The sequence below is a fragment of the Candoia aspera genome, chromosome 17 (genome assembly GCF_035149785.1).
Source record: "Candoia aspera isolate rCanAsp1 chromosome 17, rCanAsp1.hap2, whole genome shotgun sequence".
Taxonomy (NCBI): Eukaryota; Metazoa; Chordata; class Lepidosauria; order Squamata; family Boidae; genus Candoia; species Candoia aspera.
The window spans coordinates 9,821,091-9,849,067 of record NC_086169.1 but is presented as its reverse complement, the minus strand read 5'-3'; the positions used below and the strand labels follow the sequence as shown (position 1 = coordinate 9,849,067).

The window sequence follows — 27,977 nt, the reverse complement described above, 5'->3', positions numbered from 1 at the left end:
CTGTGTTCACACAACCTGCTTAAGCAGCAAAGTCTTTAAGTCTTTCAGGCTGCATTCTCACAATATGCTAATCCCGGTTCTCTTCTCTTCTCCTTTTCTTCTCTTCTTTTTGCTTCACTTTGCATGACAAGTGGAAGTTCGGAGCTTTGTGCCCACACAGAAAATGGGTTCGCACAGTGACCGGCTTAAGAGTGGTGTGCAAAGCCAGACACGGAGCCAAGAATTGGGGTCACCTGAGATTCCAAGAAATGGTAAGTGACTCTGGGCCCCCTCGCAAAATAGCTACTGCAATGAAGCAGCCCCACAGGAATCCAGTGTTTAAAATCTGCAGCCACTTTGGCCAGATTCAAATCTGGCGGGGTGAGGGCCAACAGGGAAAACATGGTTCTCTAGAAGTCTCATCTCATCGCATCTCATTTGCCAAGGTGCACCTCTGCCGCCCTCCTTTTAGGGAGATTGCGCATGCCACAAGGTGCCCTGTGCTGGCAAACTCCCTGAAAAGGGGATGGAGAGCTGCTGATGCAAGGGGTGGGGGGGGAGGTCATCTCTTCCATGATGCCACAATGGAGGGAGGGGAGGAGAGCCAGGAGGGCCTTTGCCTGGCAGGAAAGACCGAGCCCTCACCAGCAAGGCCACCTCCTGGCTTCGAAAGCCGCCAGCATGGCCGCCCAAAGCCTTCCAAATCACATCTGCATCTTCCTGCTCATGTCCCTCCTGGTTGGGGGGGCCAAGGCCCCTTGTGAGCCGCAACTGCGCTCCCGGAAGCCCCCCCTCGACTCCCTGCAGTGGGAAGCCTACTGGGTGCCCCTGATGATCATCCTGGGAGGCTGCTGCGCCATGGCCTGGAGCATCCTCTTCCTCGCCTACGACGTGGGCCACCGGGGAGGGAAGACGCTCCCGCAGATCCCCAGCGTGGAGGAGGAGGGGGTCCCCAGCCGGGTGAGCCGGGGGGGAGAGGGGGAGATGCTGGAAGGCATTCCGGGGGGGGGGTAAAGAAGCGGACCTTAAAATCCAGGGTCCTCCTGGAGCCAAGAGGAGAAAGATCTAACCACTACCCAGGACTGGGTTCAGGCAGTACGTTGAACCCCACACACAGCTTAAGAAGGCAACGTGGCTGCATTCTGGGCATATGCTGTGCCCAGAGAATCAAACTTTACTGGAGCTTATTTATCTGAATGTTTTTTATGGCTACCTATGTGACATAACAGAACCCTAGGTGGCGAACAACCAAATACAGCAATAATAAAAAATACGAGATTACAGTCAAATTAACACATCGCCAGAGCCAAATTAACACATCACCATCTCAAGAAACACACACACACAGAGTTCTTCCAGAGAATCAGGTAGAAAAACTGATTTTTTTTTTACGGGGGAATAACTAAGAAATTTAAACTGCTTTAATTTTATGCTACTTTCCTTCCCTTGAAACATTCAGTCCAGCATTTAAAATGTCTTCAGGGCATTAGTCCACTGTTTCTCAACCTTGGCAACTTTAAGATGTGTGGACTTCAGCTCCCAGAATTCCCCATTCCCCATTCTGGCTGGGGAATTCTGGGAGTTGAAGTCCACACATCTTAAAGTTGCCAAGGTTGAGAAACTCTGCATTAGTCAATTGGGGATGATAGGAGCTGGACATCTGAAAGGTGAAGAGGGCTTCATCTCAAGGTTAGGTGCAAACTGGGATGGTGCAAGAGAGATTTTGCTCCGAGGACAAGAGGGCTGGGGGGACTGGGGTCTGTGTGGGGCAGAGACCCATGACTGCGGAAGATGACTGTCTGCCGAAAGGCTGGCCTTCAGGATCTCTAAGCGTGGCATCTTTTCTCCACCCACAGCACACCCCAAAAGAGATGAATGAGCAAAGTAATCTGTTGGAAAGCAAAGGATCGAAAGACTTGATTGGGAATCCACTGGAAACAAAAGGATCTAGAGACGAAGTGGGGAGCCAGCTGGATAGAAGAGGATCCAGAGAGGGGATGGGGAACCAACTGGAAATCAAAGGATCCAGAGAGGGGATGGGGAACCAACTGGAAATCAAAGGATCCAGAGAGGGGATGGGGAACCAACTGGAAATCAAAGGATCCAGAGAGGGGATGGGGAACCAACTGGAAATCAAAGGACCCAGAGAGGGGATGGGGATCCTATTGGAAATGAAAGGATCCAGAGAGGGGATCGGCCACCCTCTGCAGGGAGAAAACGGACCCACCTCCTCTGGGCCGGACAAGGCCGAAGACCAGAGATGTGGCAAGCTCTGGGCCATCATGGAGAAAGAGCTGGAAAGACTGCTGCAGCTCCTGCGGTTTTGCCGTTCCTCAGGGCCGAGCCCCCTGGGCGAGGGGTCCCAGGCCCCTCCGGGCGAGGAGGTCACAGCCCCTCCGGCCACAGAGGCCCCCAACCCCCCAGCGGAAGAGACCCCGAGCCCCGCCCCAGCGCAAGAGGCGCCGCCCGCCCCAGCCGAGGAGACGCCGAGGCCCACGGGCTCCACGGAGAGCCCGCCGAGGATGCACCTGATCATCTGCCAGCTGCCCCCCAGCGCCTCTTGCAACCGGGGCCGGCGAAGACAGGGTGGGAGCAGAGGGCGCAAATAAACTCTGTGCACGCTCGACGTCTGGGGTGGCCTGCTTTCTATACAGGCTGGCTGGGGGTTATGGGAGCTGCAGTCCCACGCAAACCCTGCCCCGACACGTATTTAAAGCAGTTGCTGGCAAAGTTAAAGAGCAACATGCACAGCCCAGGTGATCACGCAGTAATGCTGCCCTTGCGATATTCCTGTCATACCGAGAGAGGTCAGCCCGGTGGGATCACAGGCCCACACCGGGTCCCGGCTGAAAGCGTGGCCTTTATTTTCCCCCAAAGGTATTGTTATTAATGCCGCTTTTCTTCTTAGGACTTTAGGTTTATTCTTTCCAAGGTGTTAAAGAAAAAGTGCACACATTCCACACCTTATCCTGCTTCGGCTCGCCAGGCATGTTTTGGCCAGCAATGTCTTGTTTCTATTTGCCTTCTTGAAGATGTTTCTGCCCCAATAGTAAAGGCAGAACAACGGGCATTTTTGACACACCGGGGTTGCCTGGCACGCTCCCCCCCAATTCTGTACCTTCGCTAAAAGACGGTTGCTTAGTAACTCGGTCAGCCTGGTAATGCCACCGCAGTTTCCCATTCACACATGCCGAACTCCCAAACCGGAGAGAACAAGCTACAATTGCTGGTTCACGTCGCAGGCCACGCCCAACGGCGTCACTCCCACAACTTGCCAAGACAGCTGGTGCCCACAACCCCTTAAGCTCCCCCCAACTCCCTTTTAGCCCAGCCTAGCATGCTGTGTGGATGCAGCCACAGTCGCCCAGCGTTAAGGACATTCTCAGAGGCTGGGACAGAGAAACGGGGCTTTCGGGATCAGGCAGATGAGGATTGGCTGGAAGGGGGATTAAGGAAGCCAGGGATCCCTCCTTAAGGTGCCCGTGATAAACCAGGGCTGGATCTCCTTTCCAAGGTTCCTCACTGTTCTTCCTGGCATTCAACCCAAGGAAGGAAGCCCTGAATCTCTTATCCTGGTTCGTGCACTAACGTTCGGGGTTTGAGACTTGGTTTTTCAAAGGAAAGAACGGCACATTGCTGAGATTTCTCCAGCCAGTGACCTCCTTTCTTGGCCCTCACAACAACCCTGCGGGCAGGCTGAAATACACACAATGCTGTATTAGTCCACTCTTGGTAGCTTGTAAATCAGTGTTTTTCAAACTGGGCCGCTTGAAGAGGGGTGGACTTCAACTCCCAGAACTCCCCAGCCAGCATGCTGGCTGGGGAGTTCTGGGAGTTGAAGTCCACCCCTCTTCAAGCGGCCCAGTTTGAAAAACACTGTACTGGCTTGAGCATAATTTTGCATCCAGTTCCTCTGCGTAATTTCCTGACCGCAGGCCGGCGCATCTTTCTCTCTCTCTTTTAATGCCCCGGCCCTGGGAACCGAATAGGTCAAGCAAGGTGGGGAGAGTGCCTCTGAGCATGGGCAGAGTCCTCCCTGGGCGCTTCCTGGCGGGGCAGCGCTCGCCCTTGGGGCACGCGCCGGGGCGAGGCTGCCCTCCCGCCCGCGGCCAGCAGAGGGCAGCACGAGACCAGCCTTTCCTCGGGGTCCTCCTTCCTCCACCGTGTCCCCCCCTCCCTCGCCGCCGCTGCCCGGGTTTTCTCCCCGCCTTTCTGACGTGCTCCGCGGGCCAGAGACGCGGGGACGGGAGGAGCCCCCCGGAGCTCCGTCTTCTGCAGGTGAGGGTCCGAGGAGGGGGCTTCGGGGGGGAGCCGGAGAGGGCGCGGGCGGGGGCGCGGGCGGGGGGAGGCGCGGGGCTCCGACCAGAGTCGCAGGGGGGTCGTTCCAGGCCTCTTTTGTTATGGGGGGGGCGCAAAAAAGCCGGGGAGGGGTCTGCCCGATGCAGCTGCCCCGTCGCTCCCTCTCCCGTGCAAAGCAGCGCGCCAGACACGCGTCGAGAGGGACGCATCTGCAGCAAAACCCGGGGCGCGAGCAAGATCCGGGAGGGAGGCGGGCTCGAGAGGGGTTCACCCCCCGCCCGGTTCCAGTGTGGGTGGGGTTGCCTCGCTTCCCTACCTGGGTCTCCTCCTGCCTGCCGATCGGAAGCAGGCGGGTTTCGAGGGGAAGGAATCTGTGCTCTGGTTGTCCCGACCAGAGCTCCTCTGAGCATATGCAGAGTGCTCCCACTCCTGGTTCGATGGCAGCCAACCGCACGTGTTGGGAAGTGAGGGTTGAACTACTGCGCCCGATGCACCTGAAGCTGACCTGCCGAACCACATACCAGCTGCCCGCCACAAGCACACCCATGTGATTCCTGCAGAGCGGGTTGTGTGAATCCAGCCACTAGGCCTTTTAGTGACCTGGCTAAGTAGGTTGTGTGCAACAAACATGCAACCTTGTTGCAAACCCCGTGCCAAGCCTACTCCTTGCATTCACCCCACATCTAGACTGGTTTCCCCTTCGCTGGTGTTTTGCATGGTGTCTTGGACAGACCTGTCCAAATATTGTGCAAACTGAGAAAATGGATTAATTCAGCCACTAGTGAAGCTCACTGTATGAATGTGAGGGGTTTATTTGGGGGCGGGTGGGGGGGTCGCTGGCTGAAGGCCCCCGTTCGGTTTTGGAGTGGCCCACCAGAAACCGCCCTGCGGAAAATGCAGTGCGGAAAGGGGGTTCTGATTTCATTACTCCGCATCAATTCAAAGTCTGTAAAATTAGAATTTTCAAAGATAAGTTACTGTCAGCAGTCTCTAGGACGTTCCCCCCGTAAAGCTGATAATTTAGCAGCAGGGTGGCTGTGGAAGCAGCCCTACGCCTTGTGGGCAGGGCGGCGGGAAATTGCCCTGGAATCTGATTTAGGTTTTCCTTTCTATTCCTTCCCAAGGTGGAGCTTTGCATTAAACCAGAATTATTCTCATTTAAACATTCCAAAGAAGCATCACAGAGCCAATCTCAGTTACTTAATTTTTTCCATTTTCACGGGGGCCTTTAACCCACTTACAGGTAGTCCTTGCTTAACAACCATTCGTTTAGTGATGGTTTGGACTTATGAAGGTGCTGAAAAAAACAGACCGATGACCAGTCCTCACACTTACAACAGTCACAGCGTCCCCAAGGTCATGTGATCACAATTTGGGCACCTGGCAACCGGTTTGCATTCATGACTATCGCAGAGTCCCGTGGTCACGTGATCGCCATTTTTGATCTTCCCAGCTGGCTTCTGGCAAGCAAATTCAATGGGGAATCACGTGATTCGCTTAACGACCACATGGTTCGCTTAACGCCTGTGGTGATTTGCTTAATGACTGCCGCAAAAAAGGTCATAAAATTGGGTCAGGTTCCCTCAGTGACCGCTTTGCTTGGCAACTGAAATTCTGGTCCCAATTGTGGTTGTTAAGTGAGGACTGACTGTAGCCTTCTTGGGGGCCTAAACAATGAAGTAAGCTTGCTAACAAGGAGCAAGAGCTTCAAGGGCCGGGGCGGGCAACTGCTTGCCCCTTTAAACCCGTTCCCACTTCCTGTGCTTCTGAGCCCTCTCAGGTCACTTGGAACAGGGTGCATTCAGTCTGCAAACATCTTGATTCAGTGGAATGCCTTTGTTCTCCTGTTACCATTGTCTGAGAAATGATTTCTCAATTAATTACATTCTTTCCTGGGCCAGGACAGGAAACATGCTATTCAAAGGCCACTAAAAGGGAGAATCTGGAGCCTGGCAGCACCTTTTGCGACTAACACACTTTATTAAGATGCTTTTATTATATTCTCTTTTAAGAGTTCACGAGCTGCAACATGAGCTGCTGCCTTTTAATTGAATTTGTCGGTTGGAAAAGGTGCCACCAGGCTCCTCCTGATTTTTCGCTATGGCTTTCCTCCTAGTGTTTCAATGGAAAAATGCATTATTTTCTGAACCTTGACAAGTTCCTGAGTTTCAGAACCAAGACACATCAGATAACCATATATAGAATGAAGCTTTTTAAACTGTTTCTAGGCCTGATTTGCTGTGTTTAAAAATAATTGCTTTAAGAAGAAGGGAATAGAGAAGAGTGCAGTGATGGGAAGTTAAACTTTTTTTTTCCTCCTCCCTCCCCATTCCTTTTTCCTTGCATGCTGGGTCTTTTAGATTGTATACTATCTCTCTCATGTAGCTTTCGCCCCTTCCCCCCCACTTTCTGGTAAAAGCATGGGATTTTTTTTTTTTAAAGAATGCTTGAAGTAAATAAATAGATCATAAATGTGGCGCCACCATTTTCATTCCAAGTCTAGCAGACCATGGAAAATGAATATCTGGCTGCAGAATAGGGCACTCTCCTGGGCAAGTCACATGGAGATGGAATTCTTTCGGAGAATCGGAAAAGTTAAGGGCAGAGCAGGGTGGCACGGCAGTGCCGAGGAGTAGAAATACTTGCCATGAGGGAAGAGGAGGGGCAGACAGGTTGGGGAAGCAGATACAGGTTAAATGTGAGACAGATCACAAGTACCTCATCAATGAACTATTGTACAGGTAGTCCTCACTTAACGACCACAATTGGGACCTGGATTTTGGTTGCTAAGCGAAGCGGTCATTAAGCAAATCATTGTGGTCATTAAGCGAATCACACAGTTCCCCATTGATTTTGCTTGCAGGAAGCTGGCTGGAAGGTTGAAAATGGCGATCACGTGACCACAGGACACATTTGTCCCCCCCAACCTAGTTTAAATCCTACATCAGCTTAGCCACACTGTGCATTTGATGAAACCTGTAACTTACAAAAGCTTCTGCTTTGGAGTCTCAGAAAAGGTGCCATCAGTTTCCTGATTTCTTGGCCACCCCTTTGGGTTTCCTCACAGACCGCCCTGGTGGAATCCGAACCCGGAGCATCTGAGGGCCGTCGCGCTGAGTTTCCCGGCCTGGGATCCAGCGATCTGTCCCAGGGCAGCGATTCCTCATGGAATGGATCCCAGTGTCCTCCGGATCTCTTGTTCAGCCCGCCGGACCGGAAAGGTGGGAGGCGGTGGAAGAAACGTCTGACCGGTCAGGAGCCGCCGAGGCCGCCCAGGGAAGGGTGGAATTGCCGCTGTGCCGCGGGGCCTTTTCCAGCAACGACTTGCAAAGGTGCCAGGGGCCCTCGCCCTGCCAGGCGGGCAGGGCGGCCTCTCTCGAGCCCACGGGGCCGTCTCCCTCCCACGGAAGCCAAGCCCCCGGCTTGCCTTTTGACCGCTCCATCTCGGGCTCCTCCACCTGCTCATCCCTGGCCAGCTCGTCACAGGAGTCGGATGAAGTCTTCAGTGATGCCGAAGGAAGGGCCACGCCGGAGAAGAAGCGGGTGCTGAGGAAGGTGAGGAGGGGGCTGGAGGGCAAAGGGGGGGGATCTTTGCTTTAAAGCAGAGTTTCTCAACCTCAGCAACTATAAAATGGGTGGACTTCAACTCCCAGAATTCCCCAGCCAGCCATGCTGGCTGGGGAATTCTGGGAGTTGAAGTCCACCCATCTTAAAGTCGCTGAGGTTGAGAAACTCTGCTTTAACGTGTGGCACAAGAGGGGGACACCCCCCCCCCAATCCATCCAGGGAGGTTAAAAATCAAGCCAAGCTTTTGGGATTCCAGGCATTCTTCATCAGACAGGGACAAAGTTCTCGCTGAGTTGCGCTTAGATTTCCTGAAAACATCTGTCTTGATTTTTTGGCAACCAGGTGGAAGTGGCTTACTGTCTTCTGCGACTTTTTTTTTTCCACTTCCCAAACTAGTTTCTAGTCCTGGTGGCCTCTCAATCCAGCATAGCCAAGTTTGGCCCCACTTCCCTTTTTTCAAGATTAGCCACGGTTTAGCTGGGTGGGGCCATGTCGCCAGGCACAGAAGATGAGTCAAACTGGACTCCTGTCTAATTTTCTTGGCAAGTATGCGGAAGTGGTTGGCAACGGCCTTTCCGCAGCACTGAGATCTCTGTGTGGTCCCCCATCCAAGTCCGAACCAGACCTCATTCTGCTGGGAATGGTGGAGCTCAACCAAGGTTGCTGCATTTCATCTCTCAGCACTCTTCTGCAGCGGTTCAAAGATCTCGAGTCCAAAGATCTTTGCTTTGGGCAGAGCCCGGTTGCAAATAAGTGATTTATTGATGCAGAGAGATCTCTGCAGTTTCATTATGATCCTGAAGCAGGGAAGTTAAATGAAGCTGAGCTAATTCTGCAGAGGATGGCCTTTTGAAATCCGGCCGATGAATCATGAAGGTTTACCTGTGGTTTATTTGCTTTGGATAGTTGTATTTTCAGTTTGAAAGCTTCAGCTTAATATTAGCAAAAGTTAGAAAGCTATGTTGATGTTAGATGATAATATTAGAAACACAGAGTGTGGATATGTTGCAGCAACATGTCTAGGGGGACTTAAATTGAATTTCTGCAAGGTTGAGAAAGACTGCCTTAGAGGGAGGTGAAGAGGTCTGCCTGGCATTAAAATGGGAAGGAAGTGCAATGCCAGTTCAGCTAAAATGCTGCTGTTTGCAAAATACCAACCCTGGATTTTTGCAAGATGAGCAAAAAGGAATGTTTGACAATATAATCTTTGCAAAAGTGAAAGAACTGAACTCTGCGGTGGGCGATCCTAACCGGAAGTCAGGAAGACTTAAAATAGCAATTTAGGACAACCTCCCCCAGCCTGAGGCCCTCGAGGCGGGGTTGGACTTCTGTGCCCCTAATCCCCAATCAGGCAGGCTGGGGATTGTGTTGTTGTTTATTTGTTTGGTCGCTTCTGACTCTTCGTGACTTCATGGACCAGCCCACGCCAGAGCTTCCTGGCGGTCGTCAACACCCCCAGCTCCCCCAGGGACGAGTCCGTCACCTCCAGAATATCACCCATCCATCTTGCCCTTGGTCGGCCCCTCTTCCTTTTGCCCTCCACTCTCCCCAGCATCAGCATCTTCTCCAGGGTGTCCTGTCTTCTCATTCTGTGGCCAAAGTATTTCAGTTTTGCCTTTAATATCATTCCCTCAAGTGAGCAGTCTGGCTTGATTTCCTGGAGGATGGACTGGTTGGATCTTCTTGCAGTCCAAGGCACTCTCAGAATTTTCCTCCAACACCACAGTTCAAAAGCATCGATCTTCCTTCGCTCAGCCTTCCTTATGGTCCAGCTCTCGCAGCCATATCTTACTACGGGGAACACCATTGCTTTAACGATGCGGGCCTTTGTTGTCAGTGTGATGTCTCTGCTCTTAACTATTTTATTGAGATTTGTCATTGCTCTTCTCCCAAGGATTAAACGTCTTCTGATTTCCTGACTGCAGTCAGCATCCACAGTAATCTTTGCACCTAGGAATACAAAGTCTTTCACTGCTTCTACATTTTCTCCCTCTATTTGCCAGTTATCAATCAAGCTGGTTGCCATAATCTTGGGTTTTTTGAGGTTTAGCTGCAAGCCAGCTTTTGCACTTTCTTCTTTCACCGTCATCATAAGGCTCCTCAGTTCCTCTTCACTTTCAGCCATCAAAGTGGTATCATCTGCATATCTGAGATTGTTAATGTTTCTTCCAGCGATTTTAACTCCAGCCTTGGATGCCTCAAGCCCAGCATGTCGCATGATGTGTTCTGCGTACAAGTTGAATAGGTAGGGTGAGAGGATACAGCCCTGCCGTACTCCTTTCCCAATCTTAAACCAGTCCGTTGTTCCGTGGTCTGTTCTTACTGTTGCTACTTGGTCGTTATACAGATTCTTCAGGAGGCAGACAAGATGACTTGGTATCCCCATACCGCTAAGAACTTGCCACAATTTGTTATGGTCCACACAGTCAAAGGCTTTAGAATAGTCAATAAAACAGAAATAGATGTTTTTCTGAAACTCCCTGGCTTTTTCCATTATCCAGCGGATATTGGCAATTTGGTCTCTAGTTCCTCTGCCTTTTCTAAAACCAGCTTGTACGTCTGGCAATTCTCGCTCCATGAACTGCTGAAGTCTACCTTGCAGGATCTTGAGCATTACCTTACTGGCATGTGAAATGAGTGCCACTGTTCGATAGTTTGGACATTCTTTAGTGTTTCCCTTTTTTGGTATGGGGATAGAAGTTGATTTTTTCCAGTCTGATGGCCATTCTTGTGTTTTCCAAATTTGCTGGCATATAGCATGCATTACCTTGACAGCATCATCTTGCAAGATTTTGAACAGTTCAGCTGGGATGCCATCGTCTCCTGCTGCCTTGTTATTAGCAATGCTTCTTAAGGCCCACTCAACCTCACTCTTCAGGATGTCTGGCTCTAGCTCACCGACCACACTGTCAAAGCTATCCCCGATATTGTTATCCTTCCTATACAGGTCTTCGGTATATTCTTGCCACCTTTTCTTGATCTCTTCTTCTTCTGTTAGGTCCTTGCCATCTTTGTTTTTGACCATACCCATTTTTGCCTGGAATTTACCTCCAATGTTTCTAATTTTCTGGAAGAGGTCTCTTGTCCTTCCTATTCTATTGTCTTCTTCCACTTCCGCGCATTGCTTGTTTAAAAATAATTCCTTACCTCTTCTGGCCAACCTCTGGAATTTTGCATTTCATTGGGCATATCTCCCCCTATCACTGTTGCCTTTTGCTTTCCTTCTTTCTTGGGCTACTTCTAGTGTCTCAGCAGACAGCCATTTTGCCTTCTTGGTTTTCTCTTTCTTTGGGATGTATTTTGTTGCCGCCTCCTGAACAATGCTGCCAACTTCTGTCCATAGTTCTTCCGGGACCCTATCTACTAAGTCCAGTCCCTTAAATCTATTCTTCACCTCCACTGCATATTCCTCAGGAATATTAGTGAGCTCATATCTAGCTGATCTGTGGGTCTTCCCTAATCTCTTGAGTCTGATCCTAAATTGTGCAAGAAGAAGTTCATGATTGGAACTACAGTCAGCTCCAGGTCTTGTTTTTACTGACTGTAGAGATGTCCGCCACCTTTGGCTGCAGAGGATGTAGTCAATCTGATTTCGGTGTTGTCCATCTGGTGAAGTCCATGTATAAAGCCGTCTCTTAGGTTGTTGGAAGAGAGTGTTTGTGATGCAGAGTGAGTTGTCTTGGCAAAGTTCTATCAGCCTATGTCCTGCTTCGTTTTGTTCTCCCAGGCCATGCTTACCTGTAATTCCAGGTGTCCTTTGACTGCCCACCTTAGCATTCCAGTCTCCCGTGATGAAAATAACATCTCTTTTAGGTGTGTTGTCCAGTAGGTGCTGCAGATCCTCATAGAACTGCTCTACTTCAGCTTCTTCAGCATCTGTGGTTGGGGCGTATATTTGGATCACTGTGATGTTAGATGGCTTGCCCTGAATTCGAATTGAGATCATTCTGTCGTTTTTTGGATTGTATCCAAGCACTGCTTTAGCCACTTGACTATTAATTATGAAGGCTACTCCATTTCTTCTGTGGTCCTCTTGTCCACAGTAGTAGATCTGGTGGTCATTTGATGTGAAGTGGCCCATTCCAGTCCATTTCAGTTCACTGATGCCCAGAATGTCTATCTTTAATCTGGACATCTCCCCAATAACCACATCCAGTTTGCCCTGGCTCATAGATCTTACATTCCAGGTTCCAGTGGTGTGTTGATCCTTAGAACGTGGGATTCGCCGTTCACCACCAGCACCGTCGGCTGCTAGCCGTCCTTTCGGCTTTGAGCTAGCTGCGTCATCACGTCTGGGGCTAGTTGAGCTCATCCTCTGTTCCTCCCCAGTAGCATTTTGACCATCTTCCGACCTGGGGGTCTCATCTTCCGATGGTATACCGACATATCTCTGGTTGTACTGATCCATTTAGTTTTCATGGCAAGAATACTGGGGTGGGTTGCCATTACCTTCCCCAGGGATCGCATTTAGTCTGACCTCTCTGTCATGACCTTCCCGTCTTGGGTGGCCCTTCACGGTTTAGCTCATGGCGTCATTGAGGTGCTCAAGCTCCAGCACCACGACAAGGTAACGATCCTTTGCTGAAGAGGCTGGGGATTATGGGAGTTAAATTCCAGTCCAGCTGGTTGTGGAAGCTGAGTTAGAAGTTTGATTCCTGAGGAACAGCAAATGAGTATACCGTTGAGGGTTTTTTAAGGCTACAGATAACAACTTGGTTATTCTCTAAAGTCCCATTTATCTCTTTGCTAGCTAGCTGGACAGATCAATAAATATCATTCTGCAAATACTGACAGTGTGATCCATCTTTCCCCCCCCCCCACCATCAAACATTTGAGTGTCCAAATTGAAATATTAAATCTTTTACTTCTCACTGCACTTTTTAAAAATTTCTGAGCATCTGTTTAGGAGTTTGGTTGCCTCTTTCCTGACCAGCAAATTTTTATTAAAAAGGCAGCAGCTTTTTTCAAAATTTCTCAGTCAGAAAACGGGCTACCTGACTCCTGATTTTTTACCAAATACAGCTCTCCTCCTACAGTGAGCATCTGTTTAAGATTAAGTGAAGACATTTAAAGAAAAACTTTTATTTATTTTATAAGCACTGTATTATGGTGAGCTGGTGCTCAGATGGAACCAGACTCTGGATTTTTTGCCAGCTCTCCTCCTACAGTGAGCGTCTATTTAAGATTAAATGAAGGCATGTAAAGAAAAACTTTTAATTGTTTTACTTAGCCCTGTATTATTGTGAGATGGTGCTCAGACAGAGCTGGCCACAGCAAAGCTCTCCGATGCTCAGCTGGCCTCCAAATTGCCAGTTTTAAGGCGACAGCGGAGAAAGCGGTGAAATTAACAGCGCAATCCTCTCTGCTGTTTTTGATTTCCATCGTTTTTGTATTGGAACCAGCCAGGTTTAGTTTATAAAGACCCATCAACTTTGGGGGGGTACATGCTTCAAAATGCCGCTTGGTGGTTCTGGGTACGAGAAATGCCCTCCTGTTTGGTGTTCCCGGGTGACGCGCACTGTGTGAGAGCCGCTGTGTTGCCACAATAGATCGAGACAACATTTTGTGCATCGGCCACGTGACGACCAACGTGCCCGAGTGTTGGTGGAGAGGAGCGGTGTGTGCCAAGGCAACCCTGCACACTTGCCGTCTTGCCTTTGCACAGACCGCAGGGGGTTCCCGTGCTCTCGCAGAGGCCAAATGCCGTTGGCGGAGCCCTCGTTCTTGCGGTCGCCAGGCGTAGCCAGGCGTGGCCGTGCCAGCTGACTGGCTGGCCTGCGTTGCCAGCGCGACAAGTGTGCAAGGCCTGTTTGCATCTCCAGCTCAGCTTTGCAGGAGAAGGCGGTCCCTTGGCAGAGCCACCCGGCTGAGATTTCCTGCGTTCAGTTCCTGCTTCCTCCGCCCTTTGGGAATCTTGGCTAGCCCGCCCGGGCAGCTCTGACATCCCTGCCTCGGTTTCCTTGCCTGTGGGGCAAAGGCCCTGGAGCCCCCGGGTGTCATGTTCCCGTTCCGATGTTTATGGTTCCTCGTAACGTTTCACATGTCATGTCTGCAGTTGTGGAATAGGCAACCGTTACACCGGGCTGCAAGAAGGGAACGGCCCGTTTTGCAGGCCTCTCAGCCAAGGAGCCAGTGAAAACCATCCTTGGCCCTCGTAACGCAGCGGCAAGGAGATTTCTTCTGAGGTTTTCGGAATGACCTGTCTTTTAGAAGCGGCTTCTGTTTCCTTTCCTCAGCACTGCAGCATTTATTGTGGATTTTGAGCTGAACGGGCTGTGGCAGGCGAGGGAGGCCCCCGAGCTGCTGCTGCTGCTGCTGCTGCTGAGTTACAGCTTCTTTTTTGCATCCCCGTATCACTTCCCCGGCTGGCCAGACGTTCCCATTGAAGCCACCCCAGGGAGGCTGCAGACCGCAGGCGAAAGGGCTGTGCACGGAGGAGGGGGTGTTTGCAGCCCCCCCTTCAGCCATCGCATTGTTTGCTGGCTGCGTGGCACCCAGGGCCGTCTGCTGAGGGAGGGGTGTCAAAAAAGTCAAGATGGAACTGCCAGCGCACGATGGCAGCCTTGCTTACCTGCGCCCGTGCACATCGAAAGGGTGGGGCTTTGATCATGCGGGTGTGGCTGCCATCTTGACTTTTTTGACCCAGCCGACGCCTCTATTTGCACATTGAGGCAAGTGTCTTGGTTGTCCCTGCAGGCTAAGCTTGGCTTTAAAAACCATCATGCTTTTGTGGTTTGGCAGGTCGGGCAGACCCGTGCCCCCCTGGGCGTGTTGCTGGCTCAGTCTTCCGTGCGAGCTTAGAAAAGAGGTTAATTCAATAACTGGAGTAAATGTGGTGTGTGAGCTCCAGAAGGGCACTAATGAGACTTTTTCTTTTGAAAGACATTTTCAAAGGCCAGTTTTCCAAGTGCCAAAGAATCATCCAGTGTCCCGAGAGGCCTCTTCCTCTGTCCCAGAGCAGTCACAACCCACAATTGCCAAGCAAACCCCAACATGGCCACATTCACACATTGCACATCAGAAGGCTTGTCTGGCTGCCTGGTTTATTCAACAAACCATGATTAAAGCAGTGGCTCAGCAAACTCAGCAATCAGGTGCCCTCCATCCTTCAATGCCGCAGAGCCGTCCTCGCGTTCACATGACATGTGTGACTCAGTCAGTTGCAAAACTAATGGCCACATTTGCACGTGCCAAACATGGTTAGTTTTAACCTTGGTTTGTTTGGGGTGGCTTAGTTAAGGTGTTGTGCAAAAGCAGCCCGTTTGGTTAGTTTGTATGTAACTGTAGATCAAGGTATAATGTGGACCCAATAATTAGTTTAAACAAGAAGGTTAAGCAGGTAGTCCTTGAGTTATGACTGTTTGTTTAGCGACTGTTCAAAGTTATGACAGTGCTGAAAAAGTGACTTGTGACCGGTCTTCACACTTACAACTGTCACAATGTCCCTGTGGTTACATGATCAAAATTCAGGTGCTTGGCAGCCGGCTCACACACTGGTTGCAGCGTCCCAGGGTGACATGATCGCAATTTGCAATCTTCCCAGCCAGCTTCCAACAAGCAAAGTCAGTGAGGGAAGCGGGATTTGCTTAACGACCCTGGTAATTTGCTTAACAACTGTGACAAAAAGGTCATAAATTCAGATGTGACTCACTTAACAACCACCTCGCTTAGCAATGGAAGTTCCAGTCCCAACTGCGGTCGTAAGTTGAGGACTACCTGTATTGGGTTCCATGCTGCTCTTGGTAGCTTGTGCTAAACATGGATTGACAAAGAAACAGTCTCTTGTGCTCTCCTTGCATGTCGAGCTCCAAGAACAAACGTGCCCAGTGGCTGAACCACTTGCATTCGAACCTGGCCCAGCAGGTTGTGTGAACCTGTCCATGCGATGGCCGAACCAGTTCCGTTTTGAGGTGTCTGTGTTTGGGGGCCTCACTGCCCAGGGATTCTGGCATCACCCCCAGAGCTTCCACATTTTCAACAACCTGCTTTCTGGCTTCCCTCTAGACCAAGTCCTGGAAGACGTTTTTCACAATGGTGCACTGGTCCCTGCGGCGACGCAGCTCCTGGGTGCAACTGGCCGGACACGAAGGTCTGCATCGCACAAGGACCTACGGGGTGCCTGGGGGGTGGGTGGGGAGGGGCGATCAGTAGCTGAATTGGAGACCCATCAGGCTTCCCTCCCCTGCCGCTGGATGCCACGTTCTTTAAACCTGGCCCGGGAAAGCTTTGTCTCTGCAGGTGTGCAAAGCACGTCTCCTATTTCCTGGCTCATCCTCCTCTTTACCACACTGAAGTGTCTCTGTGTGTGGGTGTGGGTGTGACACAGTTTTCATCTTGGTGGGGCCCTGGGGGAGAGTGAGGCAGGCAGAAAAGTTCAACTGCCCCTCCCTCTCCGAACCGAAACCTTTGCTTCAGCTTCACCCAGCTCTGTAAAAGCTTCAAAAGCGAGTCTCGCCCCCTCCCGGCCTGGCAGCTGACCACAGCACCCCCCCCTGAAAGTGCCCTCGGGACCCTGCAGGGAACCAGGGGCCCTGGCCGGCCACCCTTGGGTGGCGCAGCTTCCAACCCACTTCAGCATCTCTTAGACAGTCGGGACGGTGGAGCATTGGGGAGGAGACAGATGTCGCATCTCACTACCATGCATGTCCCCCCCCACCCCCCGTTCTCCTTCCAGGCAACTTCAAACCCAGCGAAGGGGGACAGATCCTGAAGAAGTTCAGCGCTGTGGAGGAGGCATGCCTAGCCAAGCTGATGACGGACGTCCTGCGCCCCTTTGTGCCCGCCTACCACGGCGTGGTGGAGCTGGGCGGTGAGCGCTACATCCAGATGGACGACCTTCTCCGCGGCCTTCAGAACCCCAGCATCATGGACTGCAAGATGGGCACCAGGTCGGAGCGGCCTGCCTGGCAGGGAGTGGGGGAAATGGGATTGAGCCAGTCTTGGTGCCAGCAAGTCAGTCTTGGGGGGGGGCTGTTAACTGAGGGAGAATATATTGGGGGGTTTCAACCTCCAGGAGCAGAAGAGGGCATCTGCAGACACGTTAGCTGCGCCTTGGGATGGCCTGGGGGCGGGCAGGAAGCTGCAACCTCAATTTGGCAGCTCAGGAGCAAGTCCAGAGAGAATCCCCTTGAAGGCCTGCCCTGGCATCCGAGCAAGAGCAAGCCAGGCTTGGATTCGGTCCCCGAAGGTGCTCCCAAGCGTGCACGGAGGTGAACGTAGCATCCGTCTGCTACACAGTAAAAGAGTCTCCTCTTTTCCCAGGATTGTTGGGTTGTTTTAAACAGTTAACAGACAGGCTTTAGGCTCTGGAACCCCGAAAGCATTGTACAGCCCAGTCTGAATGCACCTTGTTTGCAGAGAGAGAGAGGTCCAAAATCAGTGTTTTTCAAACTTGGCCGCTGGGGAATTCCAGGAGTTGAAGTCCACCCATCTTCAGGCGGCCAAGTTTGAAAACCCCTGTCCTAAATAAAGCCCAGCTGCAAACAGTTCCCGATTTTACTACCCTCGAAGGAATACTTGATTCTGATACCACAACAGGCTTAAGCAGATCAGATAAAGATTTAGCAGAACTTGTGCACAACATGCTAAACTTGGTTAGCGTTAATCTTTATTAACACTTTGCAGCTTAGCCTGTGCCAAACCAGCCCTTTGGGCCGTGTGTCTCAATCTCAGCCACTTGAAGGTGTGTGGACCTCAACACCCAGAGTTCCCCAGCCAGCATGTTACAAGATGTGTGCTTAGCATGCTGGCTGGGGAATTCTGGGAGTTCTTCAAGGGGCTGAGAATGAAACGCACGGCCTTTGGGGGACTGGACCCAGACAGCGTCACCGTCCTGATTAGGAGCTAAACGTCTCCCTCACTTGAGGGAGGATGAAGGCTCCCTCATCTGCTCCTCGGCCCCAAAACTTCAGGTGTTGACCTAAACCGGGTCAAAGTATTGACTCCTTAAGAATCTGGAAACAGCAGGCGGTAGCTGATATCCCTTCTCAGTATCAGAGAAGGTTCTAGTCCTCATGGTTGTAAACAAAGGGTTGGCATAATCAGGCTTTGAAAAATAAACTTTGTATTAGTTTGTGTTCGTTTTTAATCTTCTTGGTTAAAAGCTTTAATAAAAAGCCAATCTGCAGCACAAGTGAGGCTCCAGAGCAGGTGGATTTGATTTCATTTGAACCTAATTCAACATGATTTCTTTGTTGTGTTTTTTTCTTTCCCTTCTGCCTCATTAAAGATAATTGTTTAGTGATGACTTCCTGAGGTCCCAAGATTTGGAGAGGGGGCTCAGGTGGTGCACTTTGAATGTAAAGGGAGGCAACCTCAGGGCCCTTCTGCTCTTGCCGTGCCTGGTGGCAAGGGATTGTGGGAGTCGCCTTTTGCACATAAAGAAGGTCCATGGCCACTGAGCTACAGGTAGTCCTTGCTTAATGACTATTCATTTAGTGATGGTTTGGACTTATGACAGTGCTGAAAAAAACTGACTTATGATCAGTCCTCACACTTACAACCGTCACTGCATTTCCCCATGGTCACATGATCATGATTTGGGTGCTTGGCAACCGGTTCACATTTATGACCGTCGCAGCACCCCATGGTCATGTGATCACCATTTTCGACCTCCTCAGCCGGCAAGCAAAATTAATGGAGAACCATGCAATTTGCTTAACAACCATGTGGTTTGCTTAACGCCTGCAGTGATTCACTTAATGACCGCTGCAAAAAGGTCATAAAATTGGGTCCTATTTGCTTAATGACTGCTTTGCTTAGCAACCAAAATTCTGTTCCCAATTGTGGTTGTTAAGAGAGGACTACCTGTACAGGTCTTGTCCCCCCCAAGGGCTGCCTGAAGATTCACTCCAAATCCCCCTTTCAAACCTTGCAGAATCCCAACAGAAGCCCCCCCCCCCATTTTTTTCCATCCATCGGGAAGTTCCTGAGTTCCTTGGAGGGAGAATCCGAACTCACCAACACACGGGGCTGTTCTTCCCTTTGTCTGTGCTGCCCAGGACGTACCTGGAGGACGAAGTGTGCAAGGGTCCGCAACGGCCAGCCCCCCGGCGAGACCTGTACCAGAAGATGGTGAAGGTCGACCCCTGGGCCCCCACGGCAGAGGAGCACGGCCAAGGGGCCGTCACCAAGCCCCGCTACATGCAGTGGAGGGAGAACATCAGCTCCAGCGCTTCCCTGGGCTTCCGGATCGAGGGGGTCACGGTGAGGGGCTGAAGAGCCGGGTGGGGGTTGTTGGAGGAGCAGGTCCTCCTTCAACCGGCCAGGAAACCCAAACTTTCCAAACCCTCCCTGCAGATCGAGGGGGGCGCTGTGCAACGGGAGTTCAAGCAGACGCGGAGCCAGGATCAGATTGTCGAGGTTTTTCTGCAGTTTGTGAAGAACCGTGTGGATGTTCTGGTGAGCTCAATCCACTCAGAAAACGTTGGCGAATTCAGCAACCAGGCCGAGTCTGTTGTGTGGATGCAACCCTTGAGAAAATTTGGGCTCCTCTGTTAGCGCACGCCTTTCCTCCTCCGCCCGGTTTTTTCAGGTTGGCTTGGGTTGAGCTCCCGTGGGCGTGGCAGTCCCACCATTGGAAGACTCCACGCTGGAGGAAGGAGGCGCAGGCCTTTGCCCTAGCTGGGCCACGCAAACTGTGCTTTGAATTGAAACAGTCAGGGGTGCAGGTTAGTCCTCGCTTAACAACCACAATTGGGACCAGAATTTTGGTGGCTAAGTGAAGCAGTCATTAAGCAAATCTGACCCAATTTTATGACCTTTTTGTGGCGGTCATTAAGTGGATTGTGTGGTTCCCCTTTGATTTTGATTGCCGGAAGCTGGTTGGGAAGGTCGAAAATGGGAATTACGTGACTGTGGGACACTGCAATTGGTTGTAAATGTGAAATCAGTTGCCAAGCGTTTGAATTGTGATCACATGACCTCGGAATGCTGTGATGGTCATAAGTGTGAGGACCGGTTGCAAGTTGATTTTTCCAGCACTTTCATAAGTCTGGACTGTCGATAAATGAATGGTCGTTAAGTGAGGACTACCTGTATTCAGTAAACAATCGCTTTGCCTTTTCTGTAAATACACCTTAAATCATTGTCACCAAAGCCATTGTTTTAAAGTCACTCTTACCTTTATCTTGATATTTTTCCTAGTGAGGGATGCTTCTAAGAAGAGACAGGTTTGGGGGGGAACTGGCACCCAGCTTTCCTGCTTTAATGCTCGCCTTGCTTTGCAGAAGACTTACCTGACCCGCCTGGAGAACCTGCGCCAGGCCTTGGCCGAGTCCATCTTCTTCAAGAGGCATGAGGTGATTGCTGCCCCCTCCCAAAAGGAGGAAAGCCCAGGGTTTCAGAGTTATCCAAAGGGAATGAGGCACCCTGTTCTATTGAAGCGGCTCTGAAAAAATTCTCTAGCAGCCTCCCAACACACACCATCTGTTAAAAACAACCTGGTTTGCTCCTACCCTCATTCTGAGAATTTACCAACACTGGTTGGACTGGGAGTTTGGAAACGAGAAGGAAACTTGCTCTTGAACTAGGGTTCCTCCTGCCGAATGGCTGGGGGCTGAAAGCCTCTGGAGCAGCGGCTCTCAACCCTGGCCACTGGAAGATGGGTGGGCTTTGACTCCCAGGATGCCCCACCAGCTGGGCTGAAAGATGCTGCTGCTGGAAAGAAGCAGATCCCTGCATCCAGCAGTGCTCCTTGGTGAGAGAAATAACTTTATGCTTGCTCAGTGGCACACACACACACACACACACAACGCTTAAAGCAGGCAGTGCCCTAATGTAGAAGCAGAGTCTCGCCACACACGGGCACTTAAGGAGAAATCTTGGGGCGGACCATGGGCGAACCCTTTCTATGTACGTCTTTTGCGGTGGGGGGGTGGGGGGGTTGCTCCTCCATTTATTTGTTTATCTGCCATACCATGTATAGTAATATTTACATTTGGTTTTCCCAAAAAAGAAAAACTTTTTGCTCAGGGCGGGCAGCATTTCAAGGCTTTGATTCAAATCCTAGCATGTTATTCTGAGTCCTGAAAAGTAAGCCTCAAGTTTTTCTAGTTTGGGGAAGTTTATTTGATCTTCCTTCCTCCCTTCCCCTTCCCTCTTCTCTGTCTCTCCTTCCTTCCTTCCTTCCTTTCCTTCCCCTTTATCTCTCCTTCCTTCTTCCCCCTCCCTCCCTCCCTCCCTTCCTTCCCCTTCCATCTCTTCCTTCCTTCCTTCCTTCCTCTTCCCCTCCATCTCTTCCTTCCCCTTCCCCCCTTCCTCTCTTTCTCCTTCCTCCCTTCCTCTCTCCCTCCTTCCTTCCTCCCTTTACTCCTTCCTTCCTCCCTTCCTCCCTTTCCCCCCCCTCCTTCCCACCAGGTGATTGGGAGCTCTCTGCTCTTCCTGCACGACCAGAAGGGCCACACCAGCATCTGGATGATCGACTTTGGCAAGACCCTCCCAGCTCCAGCCAACAGCCACCTTCGCCACAATGTGGCCTGGACCCCAGGGAGCCACGAGGACGGCTTCCTGATCGGCTTGCAGCACCTCGCCAGCACCATCCGGGCGAGTCTGGACAGGGCCGAGCAGAGGCCGGAGCCCGTCCCGGGGCCCTCCTGAGCCTGCCCCCCTCGGGCGAGTCTAGACCGAGCCAAGAGCAGCGGTGGAGGACCTGCCCCGACTGGTGGGCGCTCAGCCCGGGAAGGGCAAGCGCGCTGTGGGGGGCAGCCAGAGCACCGTGGAAGGGCTGCCCTGCCTGGCCCAATGGCGGCGCCAGGGCGGGTGGCAAAATCCCTGTTCTTGCTGAAAAGCCCACGGCAAGCCTGAAACACCAACAGAAGCACAATGCAAGGAGTTTGGGTTTGTGGGCGTGGCATGATGAATGGAACTGCGTTTCCTCCCCACCTTTTGAATTCCTTTTCCTGCCCACGCCCCAGCCGCTCTCCAAAGGGCCTTCCGTTTCCTTGGCCATCTCCAGCCCCCTCGGTGGAGGGGCCGTGCTCTGGCAACGAGGCGGCGAGCAGGATCAATACTACACTTAATCTGCGAGCACGGGAGGTTGGGCGTGGTTCAGATGTTGGTGAAAGCCCGGACTTTGGCTTTAGGGAAATCAGCTGTGATTGCCTGCGCCTATCTGCGGTTAACTGAACCGAGGTTTGCTCAATTAGCCCAGCTTTCCGGGTTCACGCAGCACACTGAAGCCTCGGCTAACTGCTGGGCTGGGCTTTCACAGAACACGGCGGTGGGTCGGTGGGTGATTCAGCGTGTTGGGCAAACACAAGCCGCTGCATCTGTGTAAAGTTTGGAACTGTGCGCTTGGAAGGAACGCAACCTCCTTTTGTAACATTGAGTTTAGAAAAATAAAACCGGGTCACAGATGCATCTTCCGGTTCTTATTTGGAGGACATTCCAGTATCTTTTCTCTCTGCCGCCCTGCTCCTGTTAATATCAACGGAAACTGACGTAGAGGATCAACTGCCTTTTCCCCCCTCCCGTTTGGTTTACAGGCTCCAAGCTCACCATTCTGGCTCCAGATTCCACAGGATGTCGGCTTTCTTCTGTCCAGCACAATCCCACCTGCTCCTCCTAAGCCCCGCGCAGGTTCTGCAGCCCCTTCAGAAAGCCCTTCTGCCACAGCCAAACCCCCAACCTGAATTGGACCATGCGGGCCCACCTTCAGAGTTTGGGTACTGTAGCGGATGCTCTGTTGGTAGTGCTGCAAAAAGCCAAGATTCTAGTCCCCGTGAAGAAAGGGGGAAAGGGTTGCATTAAAGATCACGGGTGAAAAGGAAAAAGGCCTGAGAATAGCCATCCCCCCTTACTTCCTTGGCTTGTTTGGCAACGCTGCCGGCAAAAGTGGGCCCAGAACGCCGCTTTTTCTGCCCGCGTCTGCCTCGCTTGGCAAGGGGCTGGCAGGGACAGTCTCTCTCCTCCTCCCCGCCGCCCAATCCAGGGCCAGCTGGCTCCAGGAACTGGGCTGCTTGCTGCTCTCGGTTTTGCAGATTTACCAGCCTCGCCCGTGTGCCCGTGTCAGCCAACTCCAACGCGTGGGGTTGCCAGAGAGACGGGTGCGCCTGTCTCTCAAGATCGAGTGGGAGGAAGACAGCCAGGGGAGAGGGGAAAAGAGAAGTGGGGGGAGGAAGGCAGGACGAGACAGCATTTCGAGGAATGAGAAAACCCAGCACCTGTGAAGGTGGGGATGGTCTGCTGGGACAGAGGCGGCGGCTCAAAGCCCGTGCCATTGCCGGCTGGGGAGCAGCAGAGGTGGGCCCAGGAGCGTGGAAGCAGGGCCAGCCCACCCCTGCCCAGGCAGCAGAGGCTGGGGGAGGTGAGCTTTGCACGCAGCAAGGTCAACTCCCCCTTCTCCTGGCATGCAACTTGCAAAGCTCCAGCGTGGACAGCCTGTGCTGGCTGAGCTAGGGCTGCAGCGGCGAGATGGCGCTTTCTGGGTTTCTTCCGAAGCCTGCCTTTACAGGAAAGAGGCCGAGCGACTGCACAGGGGCGGTGGCGGTGCGGGCTGGGTGTCTCCCCTGCTGCATTCCGGAAACCAGAAGCTTGTTCGCCAGCCACTTCAGGGACGGCACCACGCTGCCCTCTGCTGGCTCTTCCAGGCTTGCATAAAGCTTTGCTGGCTAGGGAATTCTGGGAGTTGAAATCCACCCATCTTCAAGTTGCCAAGGTTGAGAATCACTACAGGTAGTCCTTGCTTAATGACCAATCATTTAGTGATGGTTCAGACTTACAACGGTGCTGGAAAAACCGACTTGCGACTGGTCCTCACACTTACAGCCGTCACAGTGTTCCCCATGGTCAAGTGATCGTGATTTGGATGCTTGGCACCCAGTTTGCATTTATGACCGTTGCAGCATCCTGTGGTCAGGTGACTGCCATTTTTGACCTTCCTGACCAGCTTCTGGCAAGCAAAATCAGTGGGGAACTGCGTGATTTGCTTAATGACCACGACTCGCTTAATGCCTGTGGTGATTCACTTAATGGCCACTGCAAAACAGATCATAAGATTGGGTTGGATTCGCTTAATGACCACTTCACTTAGCAACTGAAATTCTGGTCCCAATTGTGGTTGTTAAGTGAGGACTACCTGTACTGTAGATCCTTCAAACAAGGCTCCCCCAGAGCAATCCTTGCTATTCCTTAATCACCACCCCGTCCCTCCCCTAACCCCTTCCTGCATCTGCTCAAAGCCTGGCTATGTCTGCACAACACCTTAACCAGGTCAGGTCCAAGGCCTAGCGGCTGTGTTTGCACAGCGGGCTGAGTTCGGTTAGCTCAGAGGCTGCTCGGCCTGCAGAATGAACCCAGGACCTTTGCTTAACCCAGGGGGTCAGTTCAGGAAGCGGGTTGGGGCACATCGTGGGAACGCTGTCCTCCAGCCATAAGCGAGTGCACCACGTTTTCAGTTGTGGGTCTTGATTTAGAGCGCAAGCTGGAAGATCCTGCAAAATCCAGGAAATCAGGTAGAGTAAGCCCTGGCAAACTTAACCAGCCACGGTTTGGATTTATGCAAGGCACTCAGCTATGGTTAAAGAAACTTGAGAGCCAGTTTGGTGTCGTGGTTAAGGCCCCAGGCTAGAAACCGTGAGTTTTAGTCCCGCCTTGGGCACAAAGGACACGGTGGCGCTGCGGGTTAAACCGCTGAGCTGCCGATCGGAAGGTCGGCGGTTCGAAACCGCGCGGCGGGGTGAGCTCCAGTTGCTAGTCCCAGCTCCTGCTCACCTAGCAGTTCGAAAACATGCAAATGTGAGTAGATTAATTGGTACCGCTTCGGCGGGAAGGTAACGGCGTTCCGTGAGTCATGCTGGCCACATGACCCGGAAGTGTCTATGACAACGCCGGCTCCAAGGCTTAGAAACGGAGATGAGCACCGCCCCCTAGAGTCGGATTCGACTGGACTTTACGTCGAGGGAAACCTTTACCTTTACCTTTACCTGGGCACAAAGCCAGCTGGGTGACCCTGGGCCAGTCAGTATCTCTCAGCCCCAGGAAGCAGGCAATGGCAAACCCCTCTAGAAAACCTTGCCAAGGAAACTGCAGGGACTTGTCCAGGCAGTCTCTGAGAATCAGACACAATTGAATGGATCAAAAAAAGAAAGAAACTCAGTTTAAAAAAAAAACCTCAATTGGATACATGACACATTCAGCCCCAGACACTAAACCACCTTTCGCCTTGACCTCGTGGGCTGGTTCCCAGAATAGGCTCAGCAGGGGTGTCTTCGGGGAGTGTCAAAAAAGTCAAGATGGTGTTTGTGCAACTGCGGGAATGCCAGCTCAGCTTTTTTGACCCCCCTCCAGACACCTCCTTTGCACAGTCACAACCTGTTAGCCAAACCAAGGGCACCAGGCGTCCGGTTGTTCCTTGTCTTTTCTTTCAACATCGCCCCCAAAAGACCAAGGGTGAATTGCGAACCCCCGGTCCGAACTTTTGGGTTTCTGGGCTGGTCCTAATCAAAGGAACAGCCTGAAACCAAGTCCGGGTTCCCAGGAGAGACACGAGGCCGTCCGTGACATCCAAGCAAGCAAGAGCTGAAAACAAGTCACGTCCTTTAATGCTCAGTAATTTTTCTCTCCCCCTTCCACCCCCCAAGTTGCTTTTTGTGGGGAGAACACAGCTGCAGATCATGCATCAAACATGGGGGGGGGCAGTGAGACACCTCAAAAAGTACAAAAATAAGGGCGGGGCGAGAGGAGATGGCCGCAGCCCCTCTGCGCCCTGTGCTGGGTGCGCCAGGGGTTCAGCTTCCGCAGGTCCTGAGCTGTCAGGCAGTAATATGGCCGCCCCCTTGTCCACAATGTGGCTTGTGGCCATCCCGGCCGAGGTCATCTCCTCCGTGGTTGTGCAAATGTCGAACGGGGACAGGGAGAGCGCCTGGGCCCGTGGTCTGGATCTGGGGCCAAGGAGGGCCCCGCTATTCCTGGCCCTCCTCCAACCGCCACTTTAGAGATTCTTCTTTGAGGGCGTCGGGTTTGATCTGGTTGCGCATCCCCCCCAGGAGGTTAGAGGTGGCTTCGGAAGCCACAATCAGCGGCTTGACGACAGTGGGGGGGATCTGCCGCAGGACGCCGCCGACGGCCCCCGTGATGCCCTTCTGCTCATGCCCGCGAGTTGCCACGTCACAGATAGCCTGGGCTGTGTCTATGACGCCCTGGGGAGAAACAGGAAAACAAGCATTGGGGTGCGGGGGGAGCAACGGAAAGGAAGGGTCTTTCCGGTTGCCCTCCAGGATGATTAAGAGCAGGGTCTTAACCTTGCTGACAATACAGGCAGTCCTCACTTAATGACCATTTGTTTAGTGATGGTTCAGACTTACAACAGTACCAAGAACCGACTTGTGACTGGTCCTCACACTTACAACTGTTGCAGTGTCTCTTGGTCACATGATTGCCATTTTCGACCTTCCCAGCCAGCTTCTGGCAAGCAAGATCAATGGGGAACCACGTGATTCACTTAACGACCATGTGGTTCACTTAAAGCCCACGGTGATTCGCTTAACAGCTGCTGCAAAAAAGGTTGTAAAATTGAGTTGGATTCGCTTAATGGCCACTTTGCTTAGTGACCAATTGTGGTTGTTAAGTAAGGACTACTGTACAAGACTGGGAGATTAAAACTGGAGAATATGCAGCAGTGGGAAAATGGAATGTGTATGTCCACAGCAGGAGTCTAACCAAATTCAAGTCGGAACGGTTCCCTGATCAAACTCGTTGCGATCAGCCCAGAGTCATTGGGAGTTGGGCGTCATGCAAGCTTAATAAATTATTATTATTATTATAACACAGCAAGGTAAGCTGACACTTAGGATATGGTTTTTGAAGTCACAATGTTTAAAAAATAATAAAAACCATACAAATGCAAATGAGCAATAATTGCAGAGGTCCAAAGCAGAGTATAAAACATTTAAGTAGCAGTTGGGGGGGGAAGAAGGGGGGAAAAGGGGGGGATACCAGAATGCCTTTTCCTGTAATGTTTTTCTTTTTTTTTTCCATTTGTTGGTTATTCTTTTTTCAATTGTTTTATCATCATATTTTCACTTCAACCTTCACTTCAGCGCAAAGTTTATTTTCTGAACGTATGTGGATTCCTTTCCCTTTTCTTTGTTTTTGCTTTTTTGTGATTTGTTTTACCTAATTAATTAAAAAGGGGGGGGGAAGACCACAGTCTTAAGGGGGGGGGCACCAGTGGAGAGGGTGTGGAGCGAACTCTTTAAAAAGGGCTGACACTGGGGGTCTTGCATGCAAAATAGCCGCAAGGGAGCAAATGCCCAAGTGTGCAACAATTAAAAACAGAAAGACTAAGGAAAATGGCTTGCTGAGGGAGGAGAGTTCTGTTTGGGAGCTGGGGAAGAAATGGAGGAACAGAACAGAATCCCGCAGAGGCCGCTGATGCCGAGGACTTCACGCTGCAATCTCCTGCCACGGTGGGAAAGATGGCGCCGCCTCGCCCTGCTAGCCAGCAATGGGACCAGATCTCTCCCCACAACCCTCGCCCGTCGCCCCAGGGAGATCCCTGCAGGCAGCATCACCTCGCGCACGGTGTCGTAGGCCTTGGCCACCCCCTCGCGTAGATCTGCCGGTTGATGACCCCGCCGTAGCTTGCGGGCATACTTCTTGTCCGGCAGGGTGCGCGATGGCGGAGCCGTGGGGGAAAGGATGTCGTAGACGGTCTCGGCGGTGGCCTGGGGGGGGACAGACAGAGGGGGAGGTATGCCATCTCTGCCCTCTCCAGCCCCAGGGCGGGAGACAGAGACGCCTGGTAGCCAGATCCACCAGGATGGGAAGGGCAGACTGTGGATCTAGGTTCAGCTGTCCCCACCCCGACCCTTCTGGGGTGGGCTTTGGCAGACCCCTCCCTGCACAACCGGATGCCCCCAGGAACCTGAATGGCCTGCACCAGGCGGTTGCTGAGCTCGAGGGCGGCTGAGGCTGTGGAGGTGCCGAAGGATGCCGCGCCACGCTGCAAGCCACGGATGATGCGCCCGTCTTTCCGGTACTGTTCGATCGGGAGCCAGAAGAGGTCCCGCAGGCCATGGACTGGGGGGGAGAGAAAGGGGGGGTGTTAGGAGAAGGAAGCCTTCCAACCCACCCCCCCATATCCTCTTGGAAAAACGCTGAACAATGGCCAGCATCCTCCAGGGCCAACTTAC

At 52.0% G+C, this 27,977-nt stretch overlaps 2 protein-coding genes across 4 annotated transcripts in view; one reads left to right on the top strand and one right to left on the bottom strand.

Annotated features, from left to right (window-relative positions):
- The first annotated feature begins 4,147 nt into the window (after positions 1-4,147).
- LOC134506889 (inositol-trisphosphate 3-kinase B-like) lies at positions 4,148-22,247 on the top strand. 2 transcript variants are annotated; one of them, XM_063317269.1, is made up of 8 exons: positions 4,148-4,257; positions 7,346-7,833; positions 15,850-15,934; positions 16,520-16,733; positions 18,846-19,050; positions 19,144-19,245; positions 20,073-20,144; positions 21,202-22,247. In XM_063317269.1, exons 2-8 carry the CDS (start codon positions 7,444-7,446, stop codon positions 21,439-21,441), a joined length of 1,308 nt encoding a protein of 435 aa, XP_063173339.1. In that variant the 5' UTR covers positions 4,148-4,257; positions 7,346-7,443; the 3' UTR covers positions 21,442-22,247. The 2 variants fall into 2 exon arrangements, with proteins under 2 accessions (XP_063173339.1, XP_063173340.1); XM_063317270.1 differs by lacking the exons at positions 4,148-4,257; positions 7,346-7,833 and adding an exon at positions 8,614-8,732 and having other exon boundaries at positions 21,202-22,239.
- Positions 22,248-25,589: 3,342 nt separating this feature from the next.
- ATG2A (autophagy related 2A) overlaps positions 25,590-27,977 on the bottom strand; it is a 52,623-nt gene continuing 50,235 nt past the window's right edge. The window contains exons 40-42 of one of the 2 annotated variants that reach the window (XM_063317264.1): positions 27,710-27,864; positions 27,357-27,509; positions 25,590-25,982 (exon numbers count right to left, since the gene is read on the bottom strand). In XM_063317264.1, the coding sequence (XP_063173334.1) occupies positions 25,746-25,982; positions 27,357-27,509; positions 27,710-27,864 (545 nt within the window). In that variant the 3' untranslated portion in view covers positions 25,590-25,745. The remainder of the gene's footprint in view (positions 25,983-27,356; positions 27,510-27,709; positions 27,865-27,977) is intronic. The other variant, XM_063317265.1, reaches the window with a different exon arrangement.